Source organism: Myotis brandtii, unplaced genomic scaffold, assembly GCF_000412655.1.
Source record: "Myotis brandtii unplaced genomic scaffold, ASM41265v1 scaffold621, whole genome shotgun sequence".
Lineage (NCBI taxonomy): Eukaryota > Metazoa > Chordata > Mammalia > Chiroptera > Vespertilionidae > Myotis > Myotis brandtii.
In genome coordinates this window covers 2,276,761-2,293,416 of record NW_005370372.1, presented here as the reverse complement: position 1 = coordinate 2,293,416, position 16,656 = coordinate 2,276,761, and the positions used below count along the sequence as shown (strand labels likewise).

Below are 16,656 nucleotides of genomic sequence, written 5' to 3'. Positions count from 1 at the left end.
CGCATGACAGGATGACAGGGGGCGGCGCCCCAACTCCCCAATCGGCCCTGCTCTGAGCCCGACCAGGGGCTGCACCTAGCGTGCACTCTGCAATTTTTGTGCACCGGGCCTCTAGTAATAATATAAAGAGCTATCCATATTTGGTATTGCTGTTGACTCAGATCCAATGAGATCCGTTACATTTGTCTCTTGTTCCTGAAAGCCCACTAAGATGGTGAACTAATGAGAAATAGAACATGAGCCACTATTTCCATAGAAGACATTGCTATTTTTTGAAGCTAAACATTTCTTTATGTTCTTCAATATTACACTTGCTAATCATCCTTTCTAGCTTTGCAGATGTAGCCAGTCCATTATGGAACCATTTAAGCAATATCTTTTTTAAAGCCAGAAGAATATTTTTGGCTTGTTTCAAACAGCTGTGTTTCTAGAGCCATAAGATAGACTACTACGTAAAAGAGACTCATTTTTTTTAAGCTTTACATTTTATTCTTTTTTCCCCCTGATAATTTCTAAGAGAAGGGGAAATAACATTTGTTGGGAGTGTAGTAAGTACAAAATTTTGCGCTAGGTTCAGTTGCAGTTATGTGAGATTCATAGAACTGGTCTTACTGTTCTTATAGAGCAAAGTTATTACCAAAATTTACATAAGTGATAGAGCTGAACCTCAACTCGGGTCTTTCTGATTCTAAAATTCATTATCTATTCTCCGTTTTGCTGCCTTGTGCTTGATTGAGATCACTCGACCTAAGGACACCTGAAAAATATATTTACCCTGTAGTAATCAATACAAGGTAACCAATACAGGGTAATATAATGTAAAATATTTGAATTATTTTAGGGAAATATCAGAAGAAAATGGGACATTCAGAGAGATGGCATAGTATACTATTAATAAACTTAATATTCAAAACAATAATCTTCATTTCTCATCCTGCAAAATCTATATACTGATAAAATTGAATTTAGTTTTCAGACTACAATACTTATGAGAAATCAATAGCTCTTGTTTCTGTTATTCTTATATTTTAAAACATTTTTCCTAATTGTAGCAGAAGCAAATAAATTAAAATAATGAATGGCAAAATATAACCAGTTGATGAAATGATTCATATAGTATACAAATAATAATAGAGCTAAAAATAGATACATTGTAATAGAGTCCTAATGATTTAGTAAAAAATGGTTTGAATATTTCTGTTTTAAAAAATAATGTTTGGCATTGCTGGAAAGTATTATGCTATTTTGCCTTGTGAGCTGGAGGGAACTGAAATAGTTTGTAGCAAGTAATTATTTCTACAAAAACAGTTAAGATTCACCCCTGGAATTTTCATTAGTAGTTAAAATACAATCTGCACACAATAAAACTATAAAGGTTGAATTATCTGTCTCTGGTGGAAGACAAATTACCCAATCTTAAAAGGGAAAGAACATTAGCCTCCTAATCGATTCATTCTCTATGAAAATAAAGAGAGAAAAATTGCTCAAAGCAAAACCTGTTCTATACACACATGCTTCCTGGTCTAAAATCTGCCAGGAACAATAGCAAGTACATTGAAAAAAATACCTCTTTTTGTTCTTTGTTATCTCAGTCCTACAAAAAACAACAACCCTCTAGCACATCAACCATATTGATATGTCACCTATACATATATCCATAATATATACACATATAAGAACATATATCTTTACAAATATTTTCTCTTGATGTACAGTGTTAATGAAACAGAAAAAATATATTCGAGTGAGAATATAGTAGTTAGTACTTATATTTTTAAAATTATTAAATTTGACAAAATTTATATTTTGACTCAGATTTAAATAAAATATTTAAATTTGTAATATAAAAATTCTATTTTCTTTCAAAAGCATCAACGTCAGTAAGCCAATGGAAGACTGAGAAACTATCAGATTGGAAGAGATGAAAGTGGTGTGGTAACTAAATGCCATGTGAGATGTGAACTGAGTCCTGGAACAGAGAAAGGAAAACTTCGTGGTTGAGTGGAGAAACTCAAAATTTAGGTAAGATCTGTAGGTGTTTTAATAGTATCATACCAATGTTAACTCTTGCTTTCGATCATCTTATTGTGAATCTTAGGAACGCTGGGTAAAAGGTGGGAAAAAGAACTAAGTGTACTATTTTCTCAGAGTCCAAAATTATTTCAAAATAAATCATTTACAAAAATTACATCATGAGCTTTGGTTTACAGAAGAACACAGTTAAACAAAAACTTGGCATAATTGATAATGTTCAAGGTATAGGGAAATTTATTCCTTAGAAAACTCCAAGATAGCTTTTTACTTCCTGTGTAAGAATGTTTTATAGTCCCAAAATCAGTGACCATATTACACAATAGAGCAAGAATTATGGATTATAATGCCATGTACATTTTTAAAAATGCAGCTAATGAAAATAATGATCTAAATATGTACCATTTAGTAATTTGTCATATTAATGAGCATGCCATTATTGTTTTTTATGTTCATATGTATAGCATGATTATTTTTTGAAATTTTCCAAAACAAATTTTTGACAAAAAAGTGTTTTCTAAAATTTATTCAGTTATCCAAAACTGAAAACCAAATACATTTATCAGTTTGACATTAAAATGAAGAGGACTAGATGGTTTGCTTTTCTTTACCTGAAACTGTGTGATCCTTAGAGTCCCTTGTTATTTTTATCCTTGCATGAGGAAAGATGTAGTGCACCGTCTTCCCATTCATCTGTATAATCTAAGACATACACGTGATAAGGTGAAAAATCAACGTGAAGACACTTAAAGTGCAATATGCAGAACTAGACATTTTTAAAAAGCATATTGAGTCAGTCAATAAAAACATAATGAAAGTTTCTGGAATGATCACCATTGAAGCATCTTACACTATAAAATATTATTGGATTCAGTGTTCATTATGGCCTCAGAAACTGACAAACAAAATAGGTCCAGAGACATGGATGCATGGAACAGACTGATAGATCTCAGAGGGAAGGGAAAGAGGGGAAAAGAAATTAACCAAAGAACATATATGCATCTATGCATTGCCTATGAACACAGACAACAGTGAGATAGTGAGATGAAGGGCTGGGGTGAGGCAGGGGCCGGGTGGAAGGAGGCAAAGGAGGAAAAAAAGGGGACATCTGTAATACTTCAAAAAAAGAAGTGTGTGGGAATACTAAACAAAAATGTTAAATAGAATTTTGAACCAAAGAGATGTACATTTGGTGTAGAAAGATTCATTAGAATACTCATGTGGTTTTAATCTGCCAATCCAGCTGTAAAACTGTTAGAATTCTAGGTATTAAAAGTAAAATACAAATTGAAAAAAATACAAGCTTAAATAAAGCCTTTAGTTTTAATTCTCCTCAGGAAAGAATAAGCTTAATCAAATCTCTGATGAATATAGAAACTTCCCAAACAACAGCAGAATCCTGTTAAGTCCAGGAATATTACATGAATCCTACAAACGAAAATATTGTCTGCAAGATTATAAAAATATATGGTCAATATAATCAGTTAATCTTGATAATTTATACTAATACTAACTTTGCAAGCCACTAAAAACCTCATGTATATTCATAACAATTGAGTGTACATTTTCCTTCTTTCATCCTCTCGCTTCCTGTTTTCTCTTTGACTCTCTCCCTCTCTTTTCTCTTACTTTCTCTCCTCTGCCCCACTTACTTTCCATCACATCATTTTCTCCTTCTATTTCCTGTCTTTCTCTTCTCCTCTCCTCCTTCCATCCCCTAATCTGCATTTAAAGATCTTTTTTACTAAATTTAAACCATGTGCATTGGAAATTCTACAGCTATTAAATATAACAACTTTTTTAGTGCTGTAGATAATTCATTCAAATTGGTGGATATTACTTTATTTCAAATATCTTCTAATTTGATGTATTATATTTTAAAAAGTAATTTTCCCACTTGGCTAAGAAGAAACTAAGAAAACACAATTTTGCCTGTTGCTGTTCTTTGCATTTCTCCAGAGTAACAAGTGGATATAATCTCTTAGTGTATCTATTGCCCTTACTAGAAGAGTAGTAAGGTTTCCCAAATTTTTCATCAGAGCTTTACCAGCTAACCAGAATGGCCTTTCAATTTGTACCTAAGATGATGTTGGTAGAAGGGATGTTAAACATCATTATCATAAATGTTGCTTTCAGAACATCTCATAGAATCTCCTGTAGTTTCAGAGATTGTCTACAATCACCTTCATGAATTCACTTAATAAATCAGAAACATTAACCTGCCACAAATATGATCATTGTGACTGTCTGCAGAAAGCAGAGGTATCTGTCTCCCATGCATGGCCCAGCTAGGTCTTTGCTTTTTCCTAACCACTGCAGGTGAATGTTGAGTGAGTTCTCCAGCAGTTGGAGTTCCAGGGAAGGTGTTGCTTCTGCCAAATAAGAGCAGGAGCAAGGCCAGAGGGGCAGGACAGATGTCAAGTAGTGGCACCTTTGTCTCCCCAAGAGGCCAGTGTCTGATAGCACTGTCATTTGATGACTGCATTGAGAGAACTATGACCTATTGCCTCCCAGAAAAAAGGATTCTTCCTCTATCCTACTTACACATATTTCAAAAGGAATCATTTTCATGAAATGAGCCTTCGTACTTACGAAATAACACTTGTGTTAACATATCTTTTGTTAATGCAGACATTCATACTTCCCTTCACCTCAAAGCGAGGCATGCTTGGTTCAGTATAGAGAGTGCTCTTTCGGTGTCCCAAGCACTGTGCTAAACCCTGTATATGTGCGGAGGTGGATGGAATAGGGAATCCCTGCTGTCTAGGAGCTCACAGCTGTGACATGACATATGCAGTACTATTGGAAGAACACTTGCCCTGTATTAGTGGGAGGTGTGAGTGGTAGTATCAAGGAAGGCTTCTTGTAAGATGGGTCATGTTCATGGGGACCTCAGTGATGTGTCCAGTTAGCCAAGCAAAGAGAGGTGGAAGAGCATTCAGGTGGAGGAAAAGAGGCATTCAAAGACCCAGAATCAAGAGAAAGAGTGACTTGCTCAGAGCAACTACATGAGAACTGTAGGTGTGGGCATTAGTGCAGAGTGGAGGCATTTTGTCCTGGTCAAGAAGTGTTGACCCATTTCCCATAAAAAATAAGCAAACAGACAAACAAATAAAAAGAAGTGTTGACCTTTATAACCATCCTGTGAAGGGTATTAGTCCTATTTATAGATGAAGTAATTGAGGAAATTTTTTTTAAAAAGGAGGTCAAGTAATCTGCTCAATTCACAAAGCAGTTGAACTTCCAAATGAATATGTATGTGTATGTTTATATTCATATGTATACATCTATATGTATATGTATATTTAAAAGAAAATGATATGAATCTGCAGATTTGGTTTCCTCCTGTAGTTAATGATTTTGAGTCTATTAAAAATGTGTATGTCTCCAATGTATGTTGCACATAGAATATTTTAAAAAGATAAATTAGTATTTGTATTAGTCAACTTGATTTTATTATTATTGCCTCCAGAGCATTTTATGAGCATAAATTTTTGTTATGCATGTTTTCAAATAAAAGCATCTGGATATATTGGTACGCAGAGCTCAATATTACCTTTCTATAATTAGAGATGCAAAGAAGTGAATAAAATGAGAACGACATTCTGCTATTTTCTCTAGGCCAAAATATAGTTATAATCAGTTAAGGGGTAAAACAGTATTTGAAAATAAATATCAATGCAAAAAGGCATAAATTCTGAACTTTATATGACTGTAATAAGATATGTTGTCTTTTAGGTAGCTTCTATTTAGAAAAAAACTATAAAGAAAAACAAAGAAATTATTGTTACATAAGTCAACATAGTTGTGTGTTTTTTTGGGGGGATGGGGGGTGGGGTGTTGAATATTGCAATCTGGAAGGGGCACATTGGGATATCCAAAGGAGGCAATGTTCGCTTTCTTGATCTGTGTGGTGGTTATATGGTTGTTCACTTTAAAACTAGTTTATAATTCTATATATTTGCAATTTTGATAAATACATTTAGTTTTCTTTTTGCATATTAGATATCAAAATGAACATATAAAAATTATAAAAATATAAAATATAACTTAGCAAAAAAATTACACATTAATCTATTATGCTTACCTAGCTATAGTCCAAACAGGGATCCTTACATTTTCTACTTTATTAAAAAACACAAGAAATTCATTAAGTGATTCTTAAATTTTGGGGTTATATTGTTCTCCAATTATACTATTTAAACACTAGAGGCCCAGTGCACAAATTCGTGCACAGGTGGGGTCCCTCCCAGCTGATTGGAGATGTCTCACCCAGTCCTGATTGGGGCCGATCCGGCTGATCCGGCCGGCCAGGGAGAGGAACCACAGAAGGTTGGCTGGCTGCGGGAGGTTGGCTGTGGGAGCACACTGACCACCAGGGGATAGCTCCTGTGTTAAGTATCTGCCCCATCATAGTCAGTGCATGTTATAGCCACCGGCTGGTTGACCAGTTGTAACGGTCGCTTAGGCTTTTATATATATAGATGCTTAAGTATTATAATGTAATACATGCTCAGTGGATCAAACTCATAAATCTATAGATGCTAGTAACAAAATGAGGAGTAAAAGTGTCATTAGGGATATTAATGTTTTATCTACAGACATTAGAAAGGAATTTTAGAAAATATTTTTTGAGGTGGACACAGATTTCTTAAAATGTATTCTCCAAAAATATTAGTTGAATAAATAAGTTGGACAAGACTATTCTGAGTATATATGAAAACAGTAGTGTCAGGAAATAACTATATGAAAGCCACTATTTTTTTTTACCTTTCCAGTTTATGTATTTCATCTTATTAGGATTTGTGCTTTCAGTGACTTGATCTAGGTTTGTGGGAAATGCTAAACTTCAAAGAAACAAATGATGATAGGTAAGGCATAATAATTAAGAAGAGAGTCTTAAAATACATTTAATGAAATTAATTTTAGCTTACAAATTTATTATTTTAGTAACTATAGATGAAAACATGTAAATTCACATTTTGAAAACATATTGAGAATGATTTTATTAATTTTTATTACTCCTCATCCAGATCTATTTGATGAGATTGAAATACAACTATAAATACAATTCAAGATAAGCTAAGAAAAATATAAATCTATAATAGTCTGATACTTTAAAATGAAGTACAAAGAAATGGAAGTTTATTAATATGTGCATAGAGGTAACATACCCCTAAACCAAAACTTATTAAAGATATCAAAAATTAAAAAGAAAGAATATTTGCAACACAGAGGGAAGTATCCCAAAATTTCTAGAAAATGTAATAGCATATAGGAAAACAAAACACATGAAAATTCTGATAAAAGAAAATTCTATTTAACAGCTAGAAATCTGTCCATGAAAACAGAAATTGCTTAAAAGGAAACCAAATCTAAGCATATAAATATTATCTTTTGGACAGTACTTATTGTTCATGCAAAAGTCTTTTCTTTTATACCTTATGAAAATTCTGATAAAAGAAAATTCTATTTAACAGCTAAAAATCTGTCCATGAAAACAGAAATTGCTTAGAAGGAAACCAATCTAAGCATATATGTGACAAACACTGAGATAAATTATAGTAATTTCATATGGTTCTTTTTTGTTGTTTAAAACATAGTTGTCTTCTGCATAAACGAATCAGACAGGATGATTTCGGAGTTAATGTATGTAAAATAAGTACCTCTTTTGTGATTGTTTTAATGATTATGAGTAACAGCCTGCAAATATCTGATCTGTTAGGCAATCATTGAAAGCCACTTGGCTTACTAGAGAAAACTTTCTCAATTTATTCAACTGTTGATCTCCTATGTATCTTTCAAAATCTAACCCAAATATTACATCATTTATTCTAAAGTGAATAATTTCCTTTTGGAATCATATTTCGCTAATTGTGAAATTTATCTCTACATTTCTGTTTCTTTATCTATAACTAGATATTAATTAATAACACCTACTTTATGTGAGTTCTGATAATAAAATACAAAAATGAATACAAAACACTTCCATTCAATACACTCTAAAATATGTTTCCTTCATTCCCCAAGGGAAGCCTTCCCTGTCCCCAGCTAACTTGGTTTGGTCATCTTATTTGCTATTCATAACATCTGAACACACTGCTATTGGAAAATATTGAAAGTACCCAAATCTATTTCACCCCCTATTCTGTAAGTTCTTTAGGAGCTTTAGATATTCTCCTTGTACAGTGTGTTGGGTATGATGTACAAACGGTATCTGTTGGAGGGATGAATCACTTAAATTGCCTGGTAGAAGAATCACAGCTATGCTGCAAGGTCAGTTGTGGCTGAAAAAGTAAAGCACGTACTACTTCAAAATTGTGAACTTTAATGATGGAAATTTCATGCATTTTAGTATAATTATGACTATTCTAGGGTGAATTTTTTTGGTGGGGGGCGGTATAAATCTCAAAGAGATTGCTCAATATAGTACTTACTTGCTCTTGATGTTGACTGAGTGGTCTAGAGTGGACCAATCTTTCTGGCAGTTTTCGATCCAGACCATGTCCATTTTCCAAACGAGACTCCCTGGGTTTGTCAAACCAATCTGTTTCTTCACGACGCAGATGGTAGGCTTTGGGGACCAAGGAAATATCAAACATTGTAACCCCAACTAATACAAATGATAGAGGGCAACGGATGTTCTGAAGTACAACATGCACCAGGCTTGTTAACCATTCATGCATTTCAAATACAACTCCAAATGGAGCAAAACCATTCCCAATACTATGTTTACAAAATATGTGTCATGGAATAACCTAGAAAAAAAATCATCTACACACCTATGCAACCTCTCAGAGCCAAAGAAAACAAAACAAAGGTAGATTTTAAATAAGGGGAAAAAAATTTAGAGAGTAATTGAAATAAATAAAGGAAGAAGTGAACATTCCTTAGAAGTCATTTTATTCAACCATTAGTTCCAACCTCTTCACCTCCTCCCATCGCCCATCTCTAGTCTAAGGAAAATGTATTCCTCAAATACAGAAGATTTTGTCACTTTCCCACTATCACATCAAACAAGTACATATATAGATGTGGCTGCTGGCTTTGAATATCAAGTGAGTATTTTTTGAAAACATTGTTTTTATGACATTCATAAATAAAAGAAAACATTACTTCTACAAGGATTTCAGATAATATAGCTAGGAAGATATGTGCCATAATCATCTGGTAGCCTAATATTAAAAAAATATGTCATTTAGAATGTTTTATTAAAAATAAAACAATTATTTTCTGTGAGATCTAGGAATTAGATTGAAGAGTTAATTTGACTTTCTTTTGTACTTATAATGTAACAAAACTTGACATCTTAAAATACTTTTCTGAACATACAACCATTTTTAAGTACATAATTATTACTTCAGTTCTTAGTACTGCTAACGTTTTTTGAAGCTATTATTTAGTGACCAAAAATTCTATTTTACCTAATATACAGAATTTAACTTTATACATATAAAGTTTTATTCTTGGTAAAAAGATCTGTAATTATCAGTCTTTGGAAGTATTTGTTGCTTCCTAAATGGGAGATGGAGCAGCTTTTTCAAGTGCTCATCCTAAAAGATTGGTTGGCGATGATATCAGTCTATTCTTTCTGGAAAGTTAAGCTTCTACAATGCCACACTGTTGAATTCTATCACACTAGAGCTTTCGTTTAACTTCTACATACCTGATTGTCTTCTCTTTCAAAACCTTCTCCTATGACTTTTTTAAAGGCAATTTTTATTATTTCTTTGCTAGCAGGGCTGGCAAACCCACAGCATGTACACCATTACTTACTTCTACCTCCTGTGATCCTGGTCAAAGGTGGTAATTAACCACAAGATTTCTTCCAAAAACAAAACAAAACAGGAGAAGATGAGAAATGTGTCATAGTTCAGTCAGTCTTAGATTTGATGAAATACACTGATATGTACCTGATCTGTGGTTATATATGTGCTTCTCTGATTTCCCCTCTTATATTCTAAGCTGCTTGAGGGCAAGGCTCATATCTTGATTTTTATTTCCTTCCCTCAACACTAAAAACAATGCCTTGCAAATGTCATAACATTCAATAAATATTTAGAAATGAATAAAACAGAAAAATTAGCCATCAACTAGAGAAAGAAGTTAAATATCTTAATTATAATATGCATGTTTTAAAATATTAAATTGATTGTCCCTTGGACTTTATTAATAGTTACACAATCATTTCTCATAATCTACTGGATATTTATGGTTTTTTATAGTTTTAATTAGATATGAATTAACTACATTTATGAAAAAATATTTAGCATAATAAAATTTGATAAGCAAATAGAAAGCAAATCCATTATTTAATCATCAGATTAAAATTTTATGATTGTCCCAACATCAACACTATTATACCTTACTTTTTTATATATTTATTTTATATTTATTATGAAAAGAAAAAATAATCTATACTGTTTTTAATAAATGAATATATTGGATAATGTAATACATGATTTCATTTGAATATATAATTCTGCTAATTGCATTTGAAATACAATCCTTTAAAACATGTTTTCTTGGTTGTGTCTATACAAATAAGGCAGTATCCCAGCTTACTCCAAATTTTGTCAATTTATTTACAATTCTAATAATATACTTTGATGGATATTTCTTATACTAATTCTATGTGTAAATTAGGATGTCTATCATGCTTTTCATAGGAATTTATAGAACCACCAAGAAAAAAACCCGATTGAATAAATCTACTTTCATATTAAATTCTGTCTTTATAATTTATAGTAAGTTAGATATAAATGCTAATTATTTATAACTACAATTATATTATTAGCCATGGTAGTTCTGCACTTAAAAAACTAAATTTTATAATAGCATTTTCCAAATTAATTTAAATAATTTGCTAGAGATAAACATTCCCCTTTTTTCGACTGATTGATATTTTCTTGTATTCTTAAATGTAAAATACAAGTAAGCTATTTTGGGATCTACATTATTCACAGCCAATTATTACATGAATAGTTTAATTTTATTTAGATTCATTCAAACTGGTCATTACACTAGCCAGTACAGAAGAAAGTGATTAGTTGTTGGAATTTCACTAGAAAAAGCAGTTTGTCCTCCCGATCCAGTGATTACTTTAGTCCTTTTCAAATCTAGATTTGAATTTCTAAAATCATATTGCTGGCTAGATACAGAAGTAGGAAGAAAATCCTTTTCATGAAAACATATTTTCCTGTGAGTGCTCAAAGAAAATGTAGGACTCAAAAGGGGAGATATTCATGTTAGCTTAGTGCTTTGCAGTCTCCGAAGGCATGAAGTAATACACTTTTATTTGATCAAAAATATTTTATTTCCATGACTCAAAACCATGCCTACATTCAAATAAACCACAGAGGACTCGTGATCCAGAATCACAAGGCTGGTATGAGCAAGCCTCTGTACATCACTGTACCTCTCCTCCCTCATCTTCAAAATTAGATTTGGATGAGGTAACTTTCTAAAGTATTTATGGTTCTATATGATTAAACAACAACAACAAAAACACCATAGGCTAGTTTTTAGTTAGGTATGTACTTGCCTTAAATCACTTATTGAATATGAAAAACCAGTTAAACAATTTAGGGCAAAAAAAGGGAGCAAAGTCAAGGAAAAGACTAAACAGGTAGACCTGGAGGGCTTCAGCTTCAACTAGGTAAACTCATAAAAGCATTGTACAAAATTTGAATTGTAAACATAAAAAATACTTTATATATACTGATAAGATTATTTATTGTCAATGTCATATTTTGTGCTTTTTCTAGTATATAATGCAAAGGTACAGACTCGGCAATTATGGTATTCATAATGAGAGATAAAATACAAACCTTTTATTTAAGAAGAATTATAAAATTCTGCATTATACTAATATTAGATGAGAACATTATCTGAATTCATAAATACTAGTCTCACAAAAATGACATAAGTAATTTTCTATTACAAAGTCTAGCAGAATAGTACTTAATGGCTCGAAACCTTAATTTCATAAACTGAAAGAAACTGACAATTTTAAAAAGAAAAGAACAGACAAAAAATTTCCAACTATTTAGCCAATTATGAATTTAAATAATGACCATTTCATTGACACAATTATTGATAATGATTTTGGAAAAGAGGACATCGAACAAATCAAGCAATTAAGAAACACCAATAAAAGAATAATCTAAAAAGAAATAAAGAAAAGCATGCTATAAAATCTATACACAAGATACAATTTCCATTTACAAAAAATAAAACTGAAGTAAACATGCAAAAGACAAACCAAGAAAAGTACAATACATCCTTAGAGAAGGAAGATTAAACATGCAGAAAAATGAGAGTTTGAGTTTTGAGAGTAACAAGGAATTCTGAGGCCCAATTTACCTTCACTGTCAGACATGGCATGTTGGAAGTCATCCATGATGAACGCTATGTCACGGTCATAGCCTCGAGTCCGTGATTCTTCTCTCATGTGTTGTTGAACTTCAGGCAATGAGTGACTCGATCCAAACTGATCTCTGGTGTCTGCAGATATTGGTGGCAGGGGTCCAGCTGCAGCCCTGGCCATTCCCATTGGCTGGCCAACAGGACTGAGTGGACTTTCTTCTTCAGAATTCTGGGCCACAATTGGTATTCTTCCTCTACTCTGGCTAATTGGCAAACTGGTAGGCTTAGTTCTGCCAGAGGGTGATGCGTGACTGAAGGAAACATCTAGAGCTTCAGCCTCTTGAGCTTTCAGTCTTAGAGAAGAACTGGAAGAATCTCTTTTTATTGATAAATCAAGCCCATAGACAGAAGAAGGCCTGGAAGAAGGTCTGGACCTGCTGCCACTACTGTATGGCTTATCCGCTTCATCCTGCAGAGCTGACCGTATGGTATTTCCTAATGTGCCTAGTCCTGTGCCAAGAGATGATCCCACAAATTTTTGTTGGTCTGTAATATTTTTTCTGAGGCCATAAGTGATTTCATCTTGAAGCAGCCTTGCTCTGGAAGAAATTCCACCAATAGAAGAAGTGCCAGAAGTCATATAGCTTGAATAATCAGGTTCAAGGTCTCTACTTTCTTGAATAGGTGAAAATTTTGATATTTTAGGGTCAATTAGTGATTTCTTATGCTTTGACTGCTTTTGATAGAGTATGGCTGCTGGTAGTTGCTTTGCCGCTTGTTTTTCAAGTGTGAGTCTACTAATGCTGTACTTTTCAGATTTTGGAAAATGTCTATAGGTAGTATCACCATGGTAATAATGGGAAAGACCAGCAAGGTGATCTAAGTTCTCTGCCCCTCTACGGAATTCTTGTTTAATCTGCTGTTTCAGAAGCTTTAACTCATAAGGATCCTCCATTGGATCTTCCTCTGCTTTCACGTAACTATGCAACCTTGAGGAAGTCTGCAAAGGTGCTAGGAAATCTGTCACTTCTTGAGACCTCCGTGTTTCAGTGGTTCTAAGGAGGCGGTCTGTTTTTGACAGATCCTTTTCATGAAGATTAAATGCAGTGGTCAATGCTGCTGTTCCTTTGGAAATCTCTCCAATGTCATCAATTAGGACAAAATTTCGTGAAGTATGATGGTCAATATCTGCATAAAAAGAATCTGCAGAAATGCTTGATATTGGACTGCTTGCCATGCTACTTCTCTCCTCCAAACCCATTCTCAGGTCTAAGGTATTGTACTTACTACCAAGATGGGAAACAGCGTATGTATTATCAGTAGAAACAGGTGCTATCATCAGGGGTTGGTTTCGAATCACCTCATAGTTTGAAGTAATCTTGGGCTCCAAATATAATGTAGTTTGCCGTGGCTTTTGTTGGATCACCATCATCTGTGATGGTAACTGATAAGAAGGTTGTGGGGTTGGTGTAGGTTGAGCTTGAGGTGTGAAGGACATCGTTGCCACAGCTTGGAATGTTGGCTGAGTCTGATAAGGTGAAACTTGCTGGTGGTACAAAGTTTGTTGCTGAAAATGGGATTGCTGGGTGTATGGGGTGGGTGCTTGGGTAGGAAGAGCAGGAGACGAGTATTGGTATTGTGTGTAAGGACTCGTAGGAGGAACTAGCTGAGATTCTGTTTGGGTTTGTGGGGGTATAAACTGGCTGAATTCAGTTTGGGGAGCAGTTCTTGGTCGCTCTATGCCATGCTGACTTTCTATTCGGGATGGTCTGGTGCTGCTCACCTCACTGTCAGACATGTAATCCCGTTCCTCAGCTACCCCCTGGAGGTAGGCTCTCTCTCTCTTTTCTCTCTCCTTTAACAATGCCTCTTTCCTCCTGTTAATTCCCATTTCCAGGTACCGTAACTTGGCATCAATCTCCTTCTCTTCCTCATCAAGTTCTGCTTGTTTCTTTCTAAGTTTTGCAGACTCTCTCTCTACAAGATCAAGTTCTCGGTCTATATCCTGGAGAATCTTGGCTCGTGCCATTGTGTTGGTTCTGCAGATCCTTCTCCTGGAAACGGTGCCCATTGTGCTGTACGTCGACTGAGTCCCTGTTGAGGTCTCCTCAGGAGGTGGGTTAGGCAGAGTTCTCTTAACTTTTTTCTGGGTGCCAGAGGGTGTTATGGTTTGAGAACTTTTTGTCTATAATTAAAGAAACAAAATATAGTACTTTATTATCAAGGAAAAATTAAAGATAAAAAACCTTCACACTTTACATTTAAATAAATATGATTCCATATGTTTTAGGTATGACAGTATAATATGATAAGATTTTTATATATAATTTTAAGTATTAGCCACAAGTGCAATTAACTGAAAAATCATTTTTTCTTTCTTGGTAGATTGGCTTTTTATTACTGTAACTTCTGCAACTTTAGAAGTTAGTTTTGAAATCAAGCACAGAACTCATTGCTAGGCAGACTTATATTTTAGTTAGAACCTCAGGAGAACTCTAAAAACAGATTTTCCATCCTATTTAATATAAGATTATTTACTGAATGTATTTCTAAAATATTTGTATTAATTATCTAAAGTTTAAGTTATATTTGTTACAGATAATGCTTATTTGCCACTAAAGTTCAGTTGTTTGCCTCAATCTTTCCATTCCTATTTTTACTCCCTAGAATAGCTGTTATTTCTATTCTAATCATGAAATGTTTTGAAATTAAACCCTCAAGTTCTTTAATCTTTTTTTTCTCCAAGAAAGAGTAATATCAACTAATTTCCCATTTAATCTTTCAATATTTTTGTGACTATTTGAGTCTTTTATTTTCTTTCCATTTTATTATTCTTTTCTTTTTCTACATTTATTTTTATTGTTGAAAGTATTACAAATGACCCCTTTATTTTCCTCACTTACCCACTCCACACCTACCCCCTCCACACCTACCCCCTCCAGGCCTTCACAGCACTATTATCTGTGTCCCTGGTTATGCATAAATGCAAATAAATTCTTTAATCTCTTCCAGTACCTCCTCCCCTCTTTCCTCCAAAGGAGGACTATAAACACCCATGAATTAATGCAACAGTAAATGATGAACCTAAATGCAGAGAGAAAGCATATAAAACAAAGATAGTAACTATGGAATGGAGCAAATAAATAGAATAAAAGAGAATTTCTAGGGTAGATATATACATTTTAAAAATTAATTTTTGAAAAATTGAAGGTATCCATTAAATGGGTGTACATATTTGTTAAGTGAAAGATTGAGAAAATAAAAGGGTGAAATAAGAACTTGCTGTGACTAATTTTAAAGGTCCTGAGTCATGAAGTGAATTTCTCAGAATTCACTGAGTAGAATGAGAGTATACATGAAATCATAGGAAAAAATAGAACCAAGAGGAACCACAAAAGAAGAACATTTATTGAATTAAGAGTAATGGTTAATAAAGCGAACTAGAAATTGATACTATTGCTCATACATGTATGAATTGTTTCCTAATTTAACTTTACGAGACCGTAGGCTTGGTCAAATTCTTTTTCTTTTGTTAGTGAAATCCTAGATTAAAGAAGCATTCCAGGTACTGGGGATTTCTAATTATCCTCCAGAGTTGCAAATATTTAATCATTGATGACATGTGTTAATTAATACTTTGTGTGCCATGGATGTGAGTCATGGAAGCAAGAGATAAAACTGTTTGGTAGAAGTTACATACTCACTGAATTAGCATAGTTAGCCTCCACAAATCAAACTAGCTTTGCTGTTCTCCACTTGCCAACATTAATAGCTTTTACTCTGACTATAGAAATAGTCACAAATGTGGAGATGGCTCCAAATCTCCACCATATTTCTTATAAGTGAGAGGGAATATAACATAGTGACTAAGAGCTTGATTTAATCTTGGCTCTGCCTTTCATAAGCTGTGAAACCTTTAGCAAGTTGCTTAAACTCCCTGGGTCTCCGTTTTCTTACATGTAAAAGAAGTTTAATATTTATCCTTACATTATTGTTTTAAGGAGTAAATGAGTTAAAAAAAGTAAAGAGTCTAAATTACTTACTGTCTAAGAGGGCAGACATTAATATAATAAAGAATCTAAAGTGATGTCTTAGCAACTTATAATTTAAGGACTGATTTTAAAGACCACAAAAAAAAAAATTCATTCTGCACAGCAAAAGAAACATCAACAAAACAAGAAAGCCCACTGCATGGGAGAACATATTTGCCAATGCTTTCTCTGAAAAGGGTTTAACCTCCAAAATTTACAGGGAACT

General features: G+C 33.6%; 1 protein-coding gene across 1 annotated transcript in view; it reads right to left on the bottom strand.

Annotated features, from left to right (window-relative positions):
* PCLO (piccolo presynaptic cytomatrix protein) overlaps positions 1-16,656 on the bottom strand; it is a gene marked incomplete at its 5' end in the record, with an annotated part of 285,887 nt that overhangs the window by 112,169 nt on the left and 157,062 nt on the right. The window contains 3 exons of the mRNA XM_014528177.1: positions 2,643-2,733; positions 8,469-8,605; positions 12,397-14,584. Of these exons, the coding sequence (XP_014383663.1) occupies positions 2,643-2,733; positions 8,469-8,605; positions 12,397-14,584 (2,416 nt within the window). The remainder of the gene's footprint in view (positions 1-2,642; positions 2,734-8,468; positions 8,606-12,396; positions 14,585-16,656) is intronic.